Source organism: Siphateles boraxobius, unplaced genomic scaffold (genome assembly GCF_051911475.1).
Source record: "Siphateles boraxobius isolate OS27281-9 unplaced genomic scaffold, OSU_SipBor_1 15, whole genome shotgun sequence".
Taxonomy (NCBI): Eukaryota; Metazoa; Chordata; class Actinopteri; order Cypriniformes; family Leuciscidae; genus Siphateles; species Siphateles boraxobius.
Window position 1 is genome coordinate 1,185,999 of NW_027508755.1, and position 22,001 is coordinate 1,207,999.

Below are 22,001 nucleotides of genomic sequence, written 5' to 3' on the forward strand. Positions count from 1 at the left end.
TTGCCCACAACACAGTGCCCACAAACACTACACAATGCGTGTCCCTCGGTTTCTGTAAAAACGAAACCGACACACATTCAGTCAGCACAAGCCGACGGTGTTATAAGTGCAGTGAATGTGCCCGCTGTCCCACGCCCACATTCCCTCACAGGCACGCTCATCCCCACGGGGTTTGTCCCGCTCGCTCTCTCTACACAACCGGTCATAGAGAATTCGAGTGCGACCAGGCTGCCCGCCGTGCCTCCCGCCTCGCAGGCTGTAAACACAGTGTTTATGTCTCAGCACACCGGAGCTCTGCAACTGCTGCAATGCCGCGGCCAGAGCCCGGATTTCATTCTACCTCTAGCTATTCACGCAGATGCGTGGGCAAAGCTGCCCGGGGTATCAGAGTGGGTGTTGAACACGATAAAGAGAGGCTATTCGCTACAGCTTGCTCGACGTCCCCGCCGTTACACGGCGCGAGTCGAAACCTCGGTGAACAACGAAGTATCTTATCTACTTCGAGCCGAAATAGCGAAACTGCTGAGAAAAGGGGCCATAGAACCTTTAACTCAGGCTCAGAGCGAAGGGGGGCTATACAGCAGATATTTTCCGAAGAAAGACGGGGGTCTCAGACCCATTCTAGATCTGCGACAGCTGAACAGAGTGCTTATGAAGTGCCAGTTCAGAATGCTGACAACCAGGAAAATCCTCGCGCAAGTGCGCCAAGGAGACTGGTTTATGTCAATATGATCTGAAGGACGCCTATTTCCAAATACAAATAGCGTCACATCACAAGCGATTCTTGAGATTCGCCTTCGAGGGCCAGGCTTATCAATACACAGTCCTACCGTTTGGCCTGTCTTTGGCACCCGTACATTTACGAAGTGCATGGACGCGGCTCTCGCACCCCTGAGACTTCGGGGCATGCGAGTGTTGAACTACTTGGACGATTGGCTGATTCTAGCTCGATCACATTCAGAGCTCATAGAACACAGGACCACATTGCTCGAGCATCTCCATAATCTGGGTCTCACAGTCAATTGGGTGTCCACGGACGCGAGGGCAGACCGTTCTTCGGCCAGTGGTCAGAACGGGAAAAGCTCCTGTACATAAACTGTCTAAAAATGCTAGCAGTAGACAACGCGCTACGGCGCTTTTGTCCCCAGATAAAAGGCCGCCATGTCTTAGTCCGGTCGGACAACATGTCAGTGGTGGTATACATAAATCACCAGAGTGGCGTCAGGTCCCGAAACCTTTACAGGCTGACGGAACGCCTCCTGGTCTGGGCTCAGCATAACCTGCTTTCACTGAAAGCAGCGCATGTGCCTGGTCGCCTGAATCTGGGACCAGACCGTCTGTCCAGAAACTATGTCCCAGCAGGGGAGTGATCGCTGCACCCGCAGACGATCCAACTGCTGAGCGGTGGACTTGTTCGCATCCCAAGAAATCTCTCACTGTCCGAACTTTTTCTCCAAGAGCAGGGATGCGCTGGCCCACGTATGGCCCCGCTGCCCCCTCTATGCTTTTCCCCCCGTCTCGCTCCTGCCTCAGGTGCTAGAACGGATCAGGGAAAACGGATGCCCAGTGCTTCTCGTGGCTCCACTCTGGACAAACCAGAACTGGTTCCCAGTCTTGATGCGGCTCACCAGCACTGCCCCGTGGCCGATACCGGTGAGGAGAGACCTCCTCTATCAGGCAAAGGGCTCGATTTGGCATCCTCGCACGGATTTATGGTCCCTACATGCATGGGGCATCAACGGGTACCCTCTAACCTCCCAGAGGGAGTATTAAATACAATCACGCAGGCTAGAGCCCCGTCTACTAGACGGCTCTATTCCTTGAAGTGGTCAGTATTCTCTGCCTGGTGTCAACCTCAGGGCTTTTCACCCGCAGACTGCGGGGTTACGGAAGTGCTCTCCTTCCTTCAGGTGCTGCTGGATAAGGGCAGGACCCCATCCACGCTCAAAGTGTACATGGCGGCCATAGCTGCGTTTGCAAAACCGACGTCTGGCCAGTCACTAGGGAAAAACGACCTGGTCAGCGATTCCTCAGGGGAGCTCGGAGGCTGAATCCTCCCGGACCCCACTCAGTCCCTGATTATCCCCCAGGATAATTTTCTTCCTGAACAAGTGCGTACTCGAGTCTGTGTTGCTTTCACATACACACGAATCTAATAGGGCAGATTGTGGGTGGGGCCTCATCACCAGTTGTGGGTGGGGCCTGTTCCAATGTGACATCACAATGTATAGAAAATGTAAACTATTCATTTTAAAGACACTTTTTATGATGTATGGGGAATATAAAAAGGGAGTGGGTGGATTTTTACCCTTATAGGGTGGTTGTGTACACACACTGCCGACACACATTTGTTCAAACACCATGTAAAAGTGAATTTTGCATAATAGGTCCTCTTTAACATTGTCATATCCAGTAGCATGCTAAGCTATTCTGAAAGTTGTCAAGATAGAACTGCTATTTTCCAAAAAACTAAATGAATGTGTTTCATGTGTTGCAAAAGGCAATTTTGAGAACTGGAGCAGGAACGTTATCAGTGAATAAGGCTGACATTTCATGCTGTTGTTCACATTAGGCTCTTGTTCAAGGAAGTTTGGGAAAATGGAGAACAAGTAATATGGACTATTATGGTATTTTTTTGGAACAGCACGAGGGGTGAGTGAATGATCCCAGCAAACAGGGAACGTTCTCATAGCTTTGGCTATAACGTTCTCTCAAAGTTATGAACAACATTCTTCCAGTACATTCATGGAACATCCTTTAAACGTTCAGAATGACAACTGACTTCAAATGAATAAGGTTTCCTAGTCCAAAAAAATAAAATAAAAAATAAATAAAAATACTATAAATATACTAAAATGTACTATAAATCAAAACTGCCTATAATGCTACTAAATGAGAAAAATGATTCAGCTTGGGTTTAAAATATACGTACCTTATTTATAACCATGTGTAGGCCTACTGCAATATATTTTCAATATTTATGTAATGAACATGCGCTTCAGCATGGTTTTTAAAAGTAATATTTTTTGAAAACATTTTAATATAAAGTACATTAATAAATACATTATAGCTATATGCAAGTGCATTCTTACAATGTACCAACTTATAATTTATTATCATTTTTTTTGTAAACTATGCATTAATAGGCATACTAAATCGATATGTTGATCAATTTTGCTTGTTTGTACTTGTAAAAACAAAAAAAGTAGCATAAAACAATGTGCTACTTAAGAGGCTGTTGTTCATAACATATGTTAATTTTAATGGGCTACTATTGAAATTCCCACAAGCATTTCAACATCATATAATTTGAAATGGATCATAAATCAATTTTTCAAAAATATGTTTAAAATCCCTATATATTTGTGTTTAAATTCAAACAACACGCGACTAAAGCTGATTGGTTCTTAGGATTACGAGCAAGCACGTCTGAGTTTACGTTGCGTTTTCCAGTTCTGTTGCGCTCAAGTATGTGCGTTGATGAATGTGAATAAAAGTTAAATTTAAAATGTTCATTTATGTAGAGCAATCATGTCTCTTAAGGTCCTCTGAAGGGACATGCTCGCTCTATATAAATGTACAGTCGATTTACAGGTAGATTCATTGGATGAAACCACTCGATTCATATGGATTACTTTGGCTATGTTTTTCTGTTTAACTTTTTAAACCGTGAACAGTTTTGGTGAATCGAAATGCGTTGAATGACGGCACTTGGGCGGCTCACTCCTGTTGTGCCAGAGCCACAAAATCTTTTTATATTATTTATAATATAAATAATAAGCCTGTTAACAAGCAGAATCACTGAAGGAAAAGTGAACAGAAAAAGAGAAGAGCAGAAACACAAGAACTACAACTGACTTCATCCACAGTCTTAGATTAAATCAATTTATAAAGACATTAAATCTCTGAAGATCTCAGCAGAGGAGGATTAAACAACTCCACAAACAGCATTACCAGCTTCACTTAGGACTAACCAGATTTAATTTATTTCTGTCAGATGTCTACAGAAGCTCTTATTGAGAACTAACAGAAGTTTAACTCTCGTGTTTGTTTCAATGAGGTTACCATAATGGTGATTAGTGTTTCCAATAGTTGGTCTGAAAACTCTTATTACGTTTTTTTCCTGACTGCTGTGATATTGTGTTTGAAACACATTTGCACATGTATTAATTTGACATGGTGACAGTCAAGTGCTCTGGGAATAAGACTCCTGTGCAACTTTTAACACAATGTCAAGGTTAGCTGAGATATAGCACCTCTAAATGGGCCAACAATGCAACTTCTTCTTTAACTGTCACACTTGTTGACTTAATGGGTCAATAAATTCAAAATGCTACAGTAAAAATGTCTGGAATTTGACATGATGACAGTCAAGCACACTGGGTATAACTATAAGGAATCAGTGAAACCTTTAACGCATCTTTAAAGGCAGCTGAGATATAGCGCCCCCAACTGAGCAAACAATGCAATGGCTATTCTAACTAGACTGTCATTTGTCAAATTCATGGGTCTATAACTTTAACACTACAGTAAAAATGTCTGAAAATTGTAATGGTGAAAGTCTAGCACACTGGGTATAAAGCACCAGTGAAACTTTTAATGCACCTAAATGGGCCAATATTGTGATTGCTCTTCCAACTGTGTAAATGTCCATAACTTCAAAATGTACAGTATGGCAATCCCTATTTCTTAAAAACATTGCAGCAAACATATTTGTCAACATTATTCTTTTGATTTATACATATTTTTAAAACTTTATATTTACTATGAATTGAAAATGAAATTTTGTAGAAATAAGTAAAATCATATAGATCAATGAGACATGTGCCCCCTTAAAAATGAACACAAGTATTAAAACAATAAACAGTCTAAACCTTTTTTTTTTTTTACACAAAACGCATATGTTTAATACGTATTGTTCACTAGGTTTTAACAGTGTCAATATTTTCTACCACAGGACACAGTCTGGAAGAAGTTATCAGACTAACTTAACATTAGGATTTCATCCTCTGGTCTGTAAGTTTTCCCATCAGCCGAAGCTATTATTATTTACTGGACTTGTTTGATGACCTGCGTGGTTCAGGTAAACCCTATGTTATGGGGGAAATATTTCACTTTTTGTCCCCATGGGGAACACAGTTTATAAATCATACTAAATTATGTTGTTTGTTTTCTTTTGTTTTTTCTTCTTTTTTTGTTGTTGTTTGAAAATCTAAAAATGCAGGAAGTTTTCTATGAAGGTTAGGTTTAGGGGATAGAATATACAGTTTGTACAGTATAAAAATAATTGTATATGTGGAAAGTGCCAAAAAATGAAAACTGAACGTGTGTGGTGATTTTCTTAAAGATACAACTAAATAAGAGCATGGTTGAGTCCTTTGAGGTGACGTGAGAGTTGTATGGACACCTTTGCAATCTTTTTAAAACAAATAAACAAAATAAATATCCCTAGTTTATTTTTAAAACATACAGATTTCTTTTTACAAAGAAACATTATGACAAACTTTGTCAACATGTTTCATGGCATGGTTGGGGGTATTTATCTTATTTATGCTGCTTGAGTCTTTGTAGAAATAGATCTACTTATACGACTAAGTAAATTTTTTGCTTTAAAGTATAAAAAAATCTAAAGTATAGGTACTGTTTAATAAACAATACGCTTTAGGCAACAAAACTTTATACAGCTTCTAGATTAACGTTTTAATAAAATCATATCCTCTATTTAAGATTTAATTTAAACAATCTTTTCATTTTAGAAGATCATATTTAAACTTTTACGATTATGCTTTTAAATATGCTCTGGTAAAAAGTGTGAACAGACTAACTTACATATGCTGTGGCACACCTGACCTCTGACCTCTGTCAAAACATTTATATGGGGACTCACTTCCTGCTGTAAAGACCTCACTTAGAAATATGAGATCTCAGAGTACTTCTCTATTTAAACTACAGTATTTGTAAGCCTTTCATTTACGGTATGGATATCAATGCATAAGGAATGACTTCACCCTCAGAAAAAGTAAGATGTTTTTATTTTTTATTTATATGTCCATTTAGCTAAACTATAATAATTGTTTAGCTTTTTATTTTAATATCATGTATAATTTAAAATAAAGAAAAGTTCCTTGTATAGAACCTGTGTGTGTGTGTGTGTGTGTGTGTGTGTGTGTGTGTGTGTGTGTGTGTGTGTGTGTGTGTGTGTGTGTGTGTGTGTGTGTGTGTGTGTGTGTGTGTGTGTGTGTGTGTGTTGTTTTTCAGGAAAGCTGTTAAATAAAACAAACTAAAATCAGAGTGCAGAGACAAGCACAGAAGAGAGTAAGTATGTTTTATTCTCATATCACCTCTGTGGTAGAGATTTTGAATCAGGCCTAATGGAGGGTTATTCGGTCAGTCTTGGAAAGAAAACGTTAGCAACATGTCCATTTCAGGTGTATAATTTCCGTCCTTCCTTTGAGTCATTCATGTTAAAATCTGTTTTGTTTTTTAATTGTTTTAGTACTTGGTAAAGCTGCAGGTAACTAGTTTGCACGACTAGTAATTTCCTTAAATATCTGCAACAGATATGAAGTGCATGTTATCATGACCACTATAGACACATTCATTGTGGTTTATTTTGACCCTGGGGTATTTCCAATTATCAACATACAGTACAACATATACAATGTACCCTCTAATACTCACAGGTTGCTTAATTGCTGCAAATAACCATATCAGTGACTTTATGATTGAACTCTGTTCACTGTAATTTGTGGTGTTGGGCTTCTTCTGATCTTATGTTCAATGTAACTCTAGTGCTGTATAGTGACGACAGACAAGTGGATACAAATGGACAGGTAAACTGAGAAGTCAATGAAATTCTAATGCATATCTATGCAGATTATAATACATATATTATATAAGTTAATCATTAATATGTCTCAATTGGTGCACAAAAGATGTTATAGCATTTATGGAAGATCTCAGAACTTCAGTTTTAATGCATCTTTCTATTACAACAGCTAAATGTGTTTTTTTTTCTGTTCATTAATGCTTCAACTTCATAACTGCTTTTTCCGTAGTTTCATGACTGACTTAAATATTTGTTTAAACCACTTTAATGCAGTAATTTGATTGCTATTACAGCAGATATGTTGATCTGCTTTTTCATCAATCCCTTTTTTAATCAATGCAGAAACACTATTGCAACTGCTGAAAGAGAAATAAACTAACAAAAGTCAATGACCGAGAGCCCAACTAAAGCGAACACCGATCACCATAATTGTGACTACAAAGAAAAAACATTTAATAAAACATCAACATCAAAACCTCAATAAGAACTTCGGTAGACATATGACAGAAATAAAGTCAAACTTTAATCACTTAAAGTGGTTTAATCACAACTGCAGTGGCTTCAGTGTTACTTTAACACTCTTTAGATTGGACCCATAGATATTAGAACAGAAGTGTTCATTTACACTGAGACTTTTGCTATGAAGAATGTTGAGTTGTTAATAAAAAATTCAGTTGAAAGAATGTTTCAGGAACATCATACTAACCTTAAAAAAACATTCCACTAACATTAAAAAAACTGGGCATTCCATAACCAAAACAGAAAATTTGGAAAACATTACGTTAGCTGGGATGACAGATTTCTTCTTTTTGGATAAACTATCACAAGAATGTGACGTTGAGGAAAATCCATCTCACAAAAGAGCCATCCTGAAACATGTTCCTTTATCCTTATGAAGTAAGGTAAAGGAAATACAATTCTGTTAAAAAATAATAAACATAAAAAAGGGTTTTTAAGAACATGTTAAAATGCATGTTTGTTAAATAGCATATCCTTGCTATTCATTTTTTTTATAGTACAGTTTAATTTGCTGGAGTGCTTTACAATGAAAAATAAAATTCATATGAGGATTAGCCATTGATTATGACAGTTATATATATATATATATATATATATATATATTAATAATTTATCATGAATACATGTTAGGACAGAAGACTGTAATGCTCTTCCAGTGGATTCAGGAGTGTTGCTTTCCAAGTGAAACAGGAGTCTCTGGACTTGCATGTAGAGGTAAAGGTCATGTAAGCCATCGTGGGTTCTTCCTCAGAGAGTAGATCTGATCAGACTGATGATGAGGAAGGACATGATGAAGAGGTCATCGGAGTGTGGAGAGTGGGAGGGGTTCACAAAACAGATGTCACACACCAACACAATTTCATGGCAGGTCGTAAGTATTTTACGCTTTGGCAAATCGGTGGCTAATTCGTGGGATCTCATTCATATGTTTTCATACGATCTGCTTATGCCCCTATGACGGTTATGTTTGAGGTGTGGTTAGCTAGGGGTGGATTGCTTTTTTCCCCTCAAAATTTTATATTTTCATACGATTCACATTGCATGAATTAATACCGCCACCTCGTAAAATAGTTGCGTTTCACCATGAGATCGGGTTAAACATCCAACTCCCAAAACAACACGTGCTAATTCAGCAATAAAGGGTGCTTCCAGCTGCTGGTGTTGTGATAGTATGTAAGTCCAGTATGTAGAAGAAACATTAGAAAAGAGTCAACTGCATGTACTGGGTTTTGTTAGTCTTTGAGGATGTGTTTCCCCTACAGCACAGCCTGTGCTCTCTCCTCTTCTTGTTGCTTCATGGCCTGGATCACTGCCATCTCTTTGGCCTCCTTTTTCTGGTTTCTTGCCTCAAACAGCAACCTGGCAGGAACAAGAGGTAATAATACTAGCGTTGCATTGGTAATTGTCCATTTTAACATCTCACATGACCAGCCAAATATTACTTGCTTTCTAGTGTTATTTTACTCAAACCTGACAGTGAATAGTGCATTTCTACAAATTAATTTATAATTGAAATGTTTGGAGTTTTGGAAGTATAACCACAACATTTTATCATTAAACATGACATAAAACTACTCCTGTTACGAGCTTGTACAGTAAGCTGTTATACATGCCATATGAACATGTCTAAAAGTCATTTTTTTGTTGTTGTTGGAGATGTAATATAGGCACTTTAATAAAGATACGAGTTGCAAATGTCTGAAACTGAACCATTGTAAACATGTTTCCAATTTATATATGGATACTGAGATATGAATTTAAATACTTTTGTGTCATATAGATGCAGTCAAAAGAGCTTATCTTGTTTTGAGGCTGAAACAGTTAACCTGTGAACCAGGGGCCTCGTGTACAAAACTTTCTGTAGATTTTATCCTAAAAGTGTGCATATGTACAAAAGCTAGATTTTGCCAGAACCTGCACAAAATTCCCTTTATAAACCCAGTCAGCGGAACATTTTGTGTACATGCATCTCCACCCCATCTCCTCCCCGAAATAACCAGATATGGTGCTTACAAAGCCTCGTTTTACAATGCATATCATCATCTGGATATCCTTTTCATGCATCATTCCCAATGTGATACTTTTTTAACAATACAAGACATTAGGAAAAAATGAGATAAAGACTGTGCTGTCACATTACATTACTAAAAATCATATTTTAGAATTTATTTTAGAATAAATCAATCAAAATTTTATAACCTTTAAGTGAAAGTTTTCAGAGATGAGGTATTCTCAATCTTTTCCACTGGCCAAATAGTATTTTTAGTTGCTAAATCAAATGTATGCAATTTTGCCTAGAAGGTAAACATATATTTTAGGATGTTTATATAGGCTATTTTCAATGGAAACAAATTGACCTTATTTTTTGCAGTGTAAATAATTGTCTGACTTCAGCACGTCACTGACAAAACATTTTAAAAATAAAACCTGCATAACTTTCGATTGATGTGTGTTTTGTCAAGATTTAATAAGCACAGTATGCATTATTAAAGAGATAATTGCAATACCTGTTTTTGATGATCCTCTGCACAATGTTGTCAGTGGTGAGACTGTTTCCACTATCCACTGTCCGCAATATTCCCATTTTCCTGGGTACCTGTGTGTGGAAAACATGCAAAGATGATCAAATGTTGTCAGTAATTTTGTAAATCAGATGTATTGTCCTGTATTTTGAGTAATTATTGATGTGGCACTTACAGCATATGGGTCTGATCCATCTCTGTCTAGAAACACTTCAGTTTCGCCATGGCACACCAGGTCTACCTACACCATGAGGACAGTGTATTACTCTATGGCCACATTTACACAGGTCTCAGTCTCAGATGGCATGACTGCACTGTAAAACTTTGACCTATAAATTAATGGTGTTGCCAGTTCTTTACTGTAATCTATAGTATGTTGCTGTAAAGATACCACACACTAAATTAAAACTCGAGTTAATTTCATTTGCAGAAACGACTGACTTAAATTGAACAGCTGCCATTAGATTTAAAAACTAATATTTATAATTTATAATATTATTACTGAATTTATTTCATTTGAGTCCACTAAAAAATATTTAAATAAAGATATTTTATCTAGATCAGCAACTACACAGTCACTGCAACTGCAATTAATGCAACATGCAGCATATCATCAGTGTTTTTAGATCTTCTCCTGGACTGAAGCACAGGCTCTACTCTTCAGCACAATGGTGACCCACAAACTAGTGAGATAATTAAGTGAACATGTAAGTGATGATTATGAGCATTAGTGATGAACACCTGCTGTTAACAAGCAGAATCACTGAAGGAAAGAGGAACAACAAGAACAGAAAGAGACACCCTAACACAAAAACTACAACTGACTTCCAAACATTACAAATGGAGGATCAGTGTTTCCTTTAGTTGGGCTCTTGACCCTTAACTGCTTTTCCTCTGGTTGCTTTAACTGTATTTGTAAGCCATATTTATTATGGGGGAAAAAGATGATGATCATTGAATGCTGTGTATTGATGAGAGTCATTAAGTAATCTATTGATTCACTGATCTCATCCAGTGTTTAATCCCTTATCATAAGTATCACATTATGAACAAACTTAAATTTTACATTACCACTACTGTGAAACAACAGCAAGAGTTCCAGCGACAAACAGTTATAACCACAGACGCTGTCTTTAAACACACCATAGAGCTACAGCCTCATTTAGCACATGAATCTCAACAATGGTGGCAATATAAAAAGACATAATTCCCATAATTTGCATAATTTATTTATGCTGCAGTGCATGCTGGGAACGTGGTACTATTCTGGTAACCTACATGCATTGCAACATGAAACTTTTGATTGTCACCATTGTTGAGATTCATATGTTGATTGTTGATATCTGTTTGTTTAAGACATGCAATAGCATCAAAATGTTTTTTGCAGTTTACATATTAGAAGTTAGTTTTTAATATTCTTTTGGCCAAAGAAAAGGTAATGTTAAAGAGTCAAGAGCTCAACTAAAGCACTGATCACCATAGTGGTGACTACAAACTTTATTATTTACAATAAAACATCACCTGTTATCTAAATCTCTGTTATCAAGAACTTCTGTACATGTATGAAAGAAATAATGTTAAACTGGTTTGTAAACTGGAAGTCAGTTGTAGTTCTTGTATTTCTGCTCTTTTCTGTTCTTGTCCTTCAGTGATTCTGCTTATCACGTGTTCATTAGTGTCTGAATTCACTCTGTCAAGTGGACTATATTAGTGAACTAATGTAAGGAATATTGAATGAGGGTATAAAGGGTGTGATTTTGAACACACTCAATGAAGCCTATGAGTGTCGACTTTGAGTGCTGTTAATTCACAGTATATATCTCTAGGCTACTTTCTTGAAAATTACAAATATTAACCTGAATGCATTGTTATCTACGGTATATTACTGTTATAATGGAAAGTTGTATGATCAGAGGTGTATATTCCATGGGTCAGAAAGTAGAAGTCCTGCCATATGTTTATTCCCCATTTATTTATACCCATGACCCCCTGATTTCTATCTCCTGGCTGAAAAAAAGAGAATATCAAAAACTAACTTCTAATATCTAGACTGATTCACTGATGTCTTTTGTATCTAACAGTTGTATTGATCCATTAATATATTCATATCACAAACCCTGTGTTTCTGCCGCATGAGATCCAGCAATATTATAACAATCAATTCGAAGATTTTAAAAAACATGAGCATGAAAGCATTGAAGTCAATTAGCGATGACACACACAGACATCAACAATCAGCACATGAATCTCAACAATGATGACAATCAAAAGTACCTTGCTGTAATGCATGCAGCAAGGTACTTTTGATTGTGGGGAACAAAACTCCCAGCATGCATTGCAAGATGAATAAATCATACAGCTGAATTGTCCTGTTATTTTAATTCTAAATATTTGCTTTTAATTTTTGCTGTTGCTTTGTGTTTGCTTTTCAGTTTCGTTCTGAATTAATCTGTTTATCTAAATATTTTTGATTGTCACCATTATTGAGATTCATGTGCTGATTGTTGATATCTGTGTGTGTCAACATTAGTTAAGTTCTTAGAGCTCATGTTTATTAGCTTAAAACTGATTGTTATAATATTGCTAGAACTAATGCTGTAATAACACAGGGTTTTGTAAAATGAATGTATTAATGGAAAAACATAATTGTTAGATTTATAAAATCCCGGGAATAAACCTATTTCATGAGGATTGTAAAACCATCAACAGGTAACCATCATCACCTGATCTCATTTTACTTTAGCTTTCATTGCTGCTGCAAATGTGCTTGACACTGTCTAAGCAGCCAATAAAGATAATAAGAGTTAAGAAACCAACTATTGGGAACACTAATCACTGTTATGGTGACTTCAAAAGAAACAGATTTAAACCCCTGTTAATTCTCAATAAAACCGTTTGTAGACGTCTGACAGAAATAAAGTCAGTCTGGTTAGTAATAAGTGAAGCTGGTAATGCTGTTTGTGGAGTTGTTTAATCCTCCTCTGGTGAGATCTTTACAGATTTAATGTCTTCTTTTATCTTCAGTTGATTTCATCTAAGGCTGTGGCTAAAGTCAGTTGTAGTTCTTGTGTTTCTGCTCATCTCTTTTTCTGTTCTCTTCAGAGGTGTAAAGTCCAGGTTCAGAAAGTAAAAGTCCTCCTCAGTATTTTGTTCCAATCACCTGGATTTGCTAATTAGCAGTTTTTCAACCAGGAGATACCAGCAGCTGAGTGAGGTCATGGGTGGAATAAACATATGGCAGGACTTCTACTTTCTGCCCCCTGGACTAAACACCTCTGTGTATGATAACGTCAGAATATGGCCATTTTTTACAGAAAGGTTTTAAAGTGTGGCTACACGTTTTCCAACTCTGTCAAGAAAGTCAGAAGTCAAATTTAACACATTAAAAGAGGGGGATACCTTAAAATGGTCCAGTAAGTCTTTTGTTACAGCATATGGTGCTCCTATAACAACCTCAGAGACATACTGAGAGATATGAAGACAAAAGTAATAAATTCATATCACACAATTCATTTCAAGACATAAACAGGCATTAACTGCGATCAGATCAAACACTCACTCGACAGGCCAGCACACTCAGAGTCCTCTCGTGGATGTTCATGATGGGATAGTTTTTTCCCTTGTAACGATTCACCTCCTAGAAAAAAAGTAAAAAACAAACAAACACTCCTGCTTCTCACACATCTCTTCCAATAATAATGAACATTATGCTCAACTGAGAAAATACTTGTGTATATATACAGTATATATATATATATATATATATATATATATATATATATATCCCAGATAGCAACATTGTGTCGGCCCAGATCCGGCCCACATCTGGCACATGTGGAATGATGATCTGGCCCACATGCAGCGTGGAATGACGACCCTTTAGTGGCTCGCTCCTGTTTGCCAGATCTGGGCCACAAGCAGGCCATAGCAATGCCACATGTCAGCCAAGAGCTAAGAAATAAACCAGATCTGGACCTTATCTGAGCCAAAAATCTGTGTATATTAAATATGGAGTCATCTCAGCCTTAATACGACTGTTACCAAGCATAATTTCCATTACACGAGAGTAGATGTTAAAACTTCATGCTGATTTGTACTCGGCTTTCGCCAAGATAAGCACCAACTAACACATAGCTTTACAGTAACCTATGCTTCTCCATCCATTTACGCTTCTTTCCATATGGTGATGTAAATCTCCTTCTGTCTAGTGTTAACACGCGTCAGCACACACAACGTCTGCAACCACAGTGCGGTCCCCCCATGACAACCGTCTGGATTGAGCTGAGTAGGGGACATCTCTAGGGTCTTCAAGTGGGCACCTTCCGTCCTCAGTGTTTCGTCGACTAGCCCACGACACCTCAAGAGGGCTCGACAGTGACTTTGGCATCCCAGAGTCACCCCCCTCCGTCCCCCACCCAACTCAGCCCAGCTTACTGACCTCTACATCCCTCCTGCTGCTGAGACCCAACCACAATCTCCTCGCAACCCAACCATACGTGCCAACCCGTTTGACTAAGGCTGTCGAGCCCCACTGGTGCGTTAATATGCAGTTTCAGTGGCAACGGTTCCGTATGGCATACCACCTACCGCAAAACACAATATCTGCCCAACCACCCATTCACGCAATATACACAGGAACGTAATGACTGTAAATACTATACAACCTATACAAATAAACCAACAGACTTTTCAAGTTTTCAATAATTCTACGAAACCGTAGCATGGCAGCCTGTACACAGCCAGCTAGAATCTTTCCGTCTCAACCACAGCCAGTTGCTGCTCCTTTCTGCTGCTTCAGATAAGTTCTTTACTGTGCAACGCAACTCTTGGCCACTGAATCTGACGTCTCTGAGGAACCGGGTTGTAGAGTGTGCCACAAAACCTCGACAACCCACTTCCACTGGATAAACCTGGCCTCTCCATCCTCGCTGTTCTGCTTCAGTGGCCAGATGAGCATACCGCAGTTTCTTTCTCTCATATACCTCATCTACCGCATCCTCCCATGGCACTGTTAACTCTATAAATTGAACAATGCGTGCTGATCCAGACCACAAAACAATATCTGGTCGTAGGTTAGTGGTGGCAATCTCAGGTGGAAAAATAAGCCGTTGATCAAGATCAGCCAGCATCTTCCAGTCCCTAGCAGCTTCCAGTTGTCCTGGGCGAGATTTGGCGTTAGCACCTTTTCTTGGTGGTTGCTCGCCTGGGCGGAGGAATATTGTCTTCTGCGTGTAATGTTTTGCTAGAACAGGCGGCAACTTATTGGTCATACTACGCTTGCCTTCCAATGCTAAAGCCAAACATCGCAATACTTGGTCATGGCGCCAAGTAAACCGACCTTGGCTAAGAGCCACCTTACATCCTGTCAAAATGTGCCTTAATGTGGCAGGTGATGAACACAAAGGACAAGAGGGATCCTCTCCTACCCAGAGGTTTAGGTTCTGCGGTGATGGGAGAACATCATATGTTGACCTAATAAGGAAACTGATCCTACTCTCTTCCATTGACCAAAGGTCTTGCCAGCCCATTTTGCGTTGTTCCACACTCTCCCATCTCATCCACTCTCCCTGGTTGGCCTGGGAAATGGCCTTTATACATCTCATCCTCTCCTCCTGCTTTCGCACCTCGTTGACTACCAGCTTCCTCCTTTGAGCTGGGCCTGCCTTGTGCCATTTAGGAGGAGATAAACTGAGCCCAAAACCCCCTCTTCCATGCTGTACCTGTCCCTCGATATCCCCAATTTGAAGGTCAGCCTTTGCCTCTACTACAGATTTCTTTGCTGACCACTTTCTACCAGTTTTTACCACAGGGGCTGCCTCCCTTACACATTTGTCGCGTGACTCTGCTAAAGTCATTTCCAGTCTGACCTTGGCACACTTAAACTCCTCGGTTAAAGCAGAGACTGGCAGCTGCAATACTCCTTTACTATAAAGTCCCACTCTGCTGAGGCAGCGTAGAACTCCCAACAATTTCCTGATGTATGAACTTATTAACGCTTCCAGCTTATCCACTGTTGTCAAAGAAACCTCGGACACAGTCAGTGGCCACAGCAACCTTGGCAGTAGACCAAACTGAAAGCACCAGGGTTTTAGTTTGCCTGGTAGAGCACAGCTGTTTATGCTCTTCAACCCTTCCACTGCTTGTCGTCTAACTTCTCCCACTCGAACTGTGTCCTTTAGATCCCCATCGTACCATCTCCCAAGACTCTTCACTGGCTTCGCAGAAACTGTTGGTATTGCCTCACCATTAATGAAGAATGTTTTATCTACTACCTTTCCTTTAACTATCGAGATGTTCCTTGATTTAGAGGGCTTAAATTGCATTCATGCCCATTCAATATTATCTGTTAACTTCCCCAATAATCGATTAGTGCAGGCTACTGTTGTAGTCATGGTTGTCATGTCATCCATGTATGCTCTGATTGGGGGTAGTCGCATCCCAGAAGCCAAGCACTCTCCTCCTCCTACCCATCCTGATGCCCTAATGATTACTTCCATTGCCATGGTAAAAGCCAGTGGAGAAATGGTGCATCCTGCCATTATTCCAACCTCTAAGCATTGCCATGCGGTGCTGAATTTTGGAGTTGAGAAACTAAATTGCAAATCTCCAAAATAGGCTTTCACTAAATTTGTTATTGACATTGGTACTCTAAAAAAATCAAATGCTGTATATTAAATATGGAGTCATCTCAGCCTTAATAAGACTGTTAGCAAGCAGAATCACTGAAGGAAAGAAGTGAACAGAAAAGAGGTGAGCAGAAACACAAGAACTACAACTGACTTCAGACACAGACTGAAATCAACTGAAGAGAAAAGAAGACATTAAATCTCTGAAGATCTCAGCAGAGGATTAAACAACTCCACAAACAGCATTACCAGCTTCACTTATAAATTCTCTAAATACAGATTTACTTTATTACTGGATTTACTGAAACATTCTGAAAGGGTAGTACTCTAAATAATTGGACAAAAGTGTATAAGTGTAAAACAGCATTCGGCAGCTCAGCTTTCTCATGTGTGGCCATCAGACAATGGAATCAGTTGCCAACGGAGCTGACCACATGTGTACATTTTAGCACTTTTTCAGACCGGGCCAAAAAATGGCTTCTTTTAAAACAAACATGCTTGCATAATGTATTGTAATTGACGTGTATGTGAGAGGGTATTTGTAAATGAATGTTGAAGAATGAATGAAGGGTGTGACTCTTTTTCTTCTTCTTTTATTGTGTTTTTTTGTGCTGTTTTTGAGAGGAATGATTTTATTAATATGTGTATCTGTTGACATCAGCCTGCCCAGGGACTACAGGTGAAAATTAGCACAAGTGCTATAACCTGGTAAAATGCATCTCTCCTCTTAAGGTTAATGTATATTTTGCATTGTCCCTGTTTAAAAATAAATAAAGGAAAAAAAAAAAAAAAAAAAAAAAAAGGCCCAAGAAACCTGCCTCAAACGTTGTCAAGGTGAGAAATCCACTGAGCTGTGCAGAAGAACTGAACCTTATAGTGGTGCGGGGGTCACTGCAGGCAGAAGATATCAAATGAGCTACTCTGGATAATCAAAGGTTCCCTTGATACCATTTAGGTCTAAATTACAAAATGGCTGAGTGTCATACTAAAGAATTTCATTATCCATTGATGAACAAGTATCAGGCCTTGAAGAACTAAACCAATTGAAGATTGGTCTGCAATATAATTGGAACAACCTGTTTTACATACATACTGGACAACAACGTGGATGGATATCTCATGATGAGGGAATAAAGAATATCACTGACACGATGAAGAGATTTGAGGTAGTAAGAGGTAGTAGTAAGGTAGTAAGTAAGAAGGGTAGTAAGTGGTGAAGATTGGTGGGAATGGATGACAGGAATGTTAACGAAAGTAGAACAATATGTAATCATTATAATATTGATTGCATTCATTTTGCTTTGTCCTCGGCCATATTATGTCAGCAGTCCAGAGGGCTGTGAAAACTACTGTTGGGTCAACAAGTAAAATATACAGCCATATACAGCAGTAAATGAATGACAAAAGTTGTTAGATTTATTGTTTGCTATAAATGTCCAAGTCTTATACTTGTTGATCAGTTGGTTTTATCTAAGGCTGAGGCTGAATAGCTTTAGCATTAGAATTAAAATGATGCAAACACTGGGTGTCATAAATGACTTAAAGTGGCCATTGTTAGGATAAATATGTTTGCATCTCCTTTTCTGTCTATCTAATCATTTTTTTGTACACCCTGTTTAGTCACACGCTCGTAAGTCATGTGCTAGTCATAAGGAGCAATGTTGCATATGAAATTTAATATGAATGGAGTTCTTTGTCTATCTATGGATTATTTCAGCTCAGTCTCATTTTTTTTCTACATGGGCTTGTTATTCTATTTGTTAGTTTCAGCCTGCTATATAAACGATGGCACGAGTACAATAAAGCTGACTTTGAGTGAACTACACCTCAGTGTGTGTGTCATTCTTGGTCCCCAGAACTGGTGTTCTACTCTGCTCTGGTCTTCATTGATCATTGACTTCATTCTGATATCCAATTTTATCTAACAATAAGTGAAGCTGGTAATGATGTTTGTTGAGTTGTTTAATCCTCCTCTTCTGAGATCCTCAGAGATTTAATATCTTATTTTCTCATCAGTGGATTTCATCTAAGACTGTGTCTGAAGTCAGTTGACTTATTAAGGCGGAGATGACTCCATATTTAATATACACAAACCAGAACTGGGCCTTATCTGAGCCACAAAGTCTATTTCTTTACTCTTGGCTGACATGTGGCATTGCTATGGCCTGCTTGTGGCCCAGATGTGGGCCAGATCATCTTTCCACATGTGGCAGATGTGGGCCAGATCTGGGACATCACAATGTTGCTATCTGGGATATATAGACTTTGGGATAACAAGAGACTTTTGAACTGTAATGTCCTAATCTTCACAGAAACATGGTTAAACAGCGGAATACCGGACAACGCTATTGAGCTAGCAGGACGCCATACATTCCGGGCGGATAGAACATTAGATGGCTCCGGTAAGACCAGAGGTGGTGGATTGTGCATTTACATTAACAAAGCTTGGTGCACAAACTCTGCTATTGTTGGGAGACATTGTTCAGCTAACCTTGAGTTTCTCATGGTTAAATGTAGACCGTTTTATCTACCGCGGGAGTTCACTTCCACTATTATCACTGCAGCCTATATTCCCCCGGATGCTGATTGCCAAGTTTGCTATGAAAGAACTTCACGCAACCATCAGTAAACAACAGACCATCCACCCGGAAGCTGCGTTTATTGTTGCGGGTGATTTTAATCATTCAAACTTAAAGTCATTGCTACCGAAATTTCACCAGCATGTTTCCTGTCACACCAGAGGAAACAAAACTTTAGACCATGTTTACACAAGCATGGCTGGAGCTTACGTCGCGACACCCCTCCCCCACCTGGGACAGTCAGACCACCTTTCTTTGTTCCTCACGCCCAAGTATGCACCTCTCATCAATCGCGTGAAGCCATCAGTGAAGACCATCAAGGTGTGGCCTGCGGGGGCAGATTTCTCACTCCAGGAAAGGTTTCTACACACTGACTGGAGTATGTTTGCCTCTCAAGCCACCAGTGACTCTCACACGGACATTGACTGCTACACCTCCTCTGTACTGGATTATATTAATACCACCATTGACAGTGTTACAACCCAGAAGCAGATCACCACATACCCAAATCAGAAGCCATGGATGAACAGGGAAGTGGGACTCCTATTGAAGACACGCAACACTGCCTTCAGATCAGGAGATGCACAAGCCTATAGCACTTCCAGAGCAAATCTGAAAAGGGGCATCAAAGAGGCCAAGCACTGCTACAAGCTTAAGATAGAGGGACACTTTTCCAACGCTGACCCTCGACGCATGTGGCAGGGCATTCAGGCCTTCAGTGACTACAAACCCACTCACTCCACCTCCACTGATGTCAACTTCCTGAACGAGCTAAATGACTTTTATGCTCGCTTTGAAAGAGACAACAGTGAAACTGCCACCAAGCTCAAATCCCCAACAGACCACCCGCCAATCACACTCTCCTCCACAGATGTCTGCAAGGCACTGAGCAGGATCAGCGGGCACAAGGCTGCTGGACCAGACAACATCCCTGGACACGTACTCAGGGCATGTGTGGAGCAGCTCGCTGGGGTTTTTACAGACATTTTCAACCTGTCTCTTGCCCAAGCAGCAGTACCAACATGCTTTAAATGCACTTCCATTGTGCCAGTGCCAAAACACTCCAGCCCGAAGTGCCTTAACGACTACCACCCTGTAGCACTCACACCCATCGTAATGAAGTGCTTTGAGCGGCTGGTCCTGGCACACCTAAAAGACTCTCTACCATCCACATTGGACTCACATCAGTTTGCCTACCGTAGCAATAGGAGCACAGAGGATGCAGTTTCCATGGCACTGCACTCTGTGCTCACACATCTGGACAAAAAGAACACCTATGCACGTATGCTGTTTGTTGACTTCAGTTCAGCATTCAACACTGTCATCCCAACTAAGCTAATAGCCAAACTTGGAGACCTGGGCATCAACACCTCCATGTGCAACTGGATTTTGGACTTTTTGACCAACAGACCCCAGAATGTTCGATCTGGCTCCACCTGCTCCACGTCCATTACACTCAACACTGGTGTACCACAGGGCTGTGTGCTAAGCCCGTTTCTCTACTCCCTCTTCACCTCCGACTGCAAGCCTGTGTACGGATCTAATTCCATCGTCAAGTTTGCGGACGACACTACGGTGATTGGTCTCATCAGCAACAACGATGAGACTGCCTATAGGGAGGAGATCAAGCACCTGGCCACATGGTGCACTGAAAATAACCAGCTCCTCAACACCACCAAAACGAAGGAGCTCATCGTGGACTTCAGAAAAGAGTCAAAAGGCACACATGACAGCATCCACATCAATGGAATGGCTGTTGAGCGTGTCTCCAGTTTCAAGTTCTTGGGAATCCACATCTCGGCGGACATGTCCTGGACAACCAACACCTCCTGCCTGGTCAGGAAGGCTCACCAGCGCCTTTTCTTCCTGAGGACACTGAGGAAGAATCAGCTTTCCTCGACTATCCTGGTGAACTTCTATCGCTGTGCAATAGAAAGCATCCTGACCAACTGTGCTACAGTGTGGTATGGGAGCTGTTCTGTTGCAGAGCGCAAGGCCCTGCAGCCGGTGGTGAAAACCGCCCAGCGCATCACTGGGCCTCAACTACCTGCCATCGAGCACATCCAGAGGAAACGCTGTCTGCACCGAGCTCGCAGCATCCTTAAGGACTCAACCAGCCCACAGACTGTTTTCTCTACTGCCCTCCGGCAGGCGTTTCAGGTGCCTCCGGACCAGGACCAGCAGACTAAAGAACAGCTTTTTCCCTAGAGCTGTCTCTTTACTGAACTCTAACCCTCACTGATCCCACTCCCCTCATATACTGATAATCTCTCCTCTCCCTCCTCACACCTAACTCCATTTTGTTATTGGTTATTTGTTATTTGCAATGCTATAATGTTAATTTGCACTGCTGACTATTATCATAGTAACAACTGTTTACATATGCATCTTGCACTACTCACCTGACTAGAATATCAATTTGCACTGCCGACTGTTTATTTACAGTACCAATTGTTTACATATACATTGCAATACCGTACTTTAACTGTAATATGCAATTACTTTCCATTGCACTTTTACTCGGATATATTCTGTCCAACTTAATTTGCACTACTTTAAATCCATTGTTATAATGCTCATTTAGCCTTACTTATTATATATATCTATCTGAAAATCCTGTTTATAGTAATAACCATCTGTTTATTATGCTCACATTCTGTATATTATCACATTCTATATATATCACATTAGTATACTAAGCTCACATTCTGTTTATAGTAATAGCCATCTGTATATATATTCATAGTACACATTCACCTGTAAACTCTGTTTATAGTAATAATCATCTGTATATTATGTTCATTGTACATATCTGTAAAAATTCTGTTTATAGTAATAGCCATCTGTATATTATATTCAGTACATATCTAGCTATATTTATTCAGTACATATCCATGTACTGCACTTACAGAACCATTGTATATCC

General features: G+C 39.7%; 1 protein-coding gene across 3 annotated transcripts in view; it reads right to left on the reverse strand.

Moving 5' to 3' along the window:
• Positions 1-7,138: 7,138 nt before the first annotated feature.
• Positions 7,139-22,001, reverse strand: part of LOC143738616 (ethanolamine-phosphate cytidylyltransferase-like) — a 53,426-nt gene continuing 38,563 nt past the window's right edge. The window contains exons 8-12 of one of the 3 annotated variants that reach the window (XM_077230632.1): positions 13,430-13,507; positions 13,270-13,335; positions 10,046-10,111; positions 9,856-9,944; positions 7,139-8,707 (exon numbers count right to left, since the gene is read on the reverse strand). In XM_077230632.1, coding sequence (XP_077086747.1) covers positions 8,605-8,707; positions 9,856-9,944; positions 10,046-10,111; positions 13,270-13,335; positions 13,430-13,507 — 402 coding nt within the window. In that variant the 3' untranslated portion in view covers positions 7,139-8,604. Of the gene's footprint in view, positions 8,708-9,855; positions 9,945-10,045; positions 10,112-11,488; positions 11,878-13,269; positions 13,336-13,429; positions 13,508-22,001 lie in introns of those variants that run through there. The other 2 variants (XM_077230630.1, XM_077230631.1) reach the window with 2 other exon arrangements.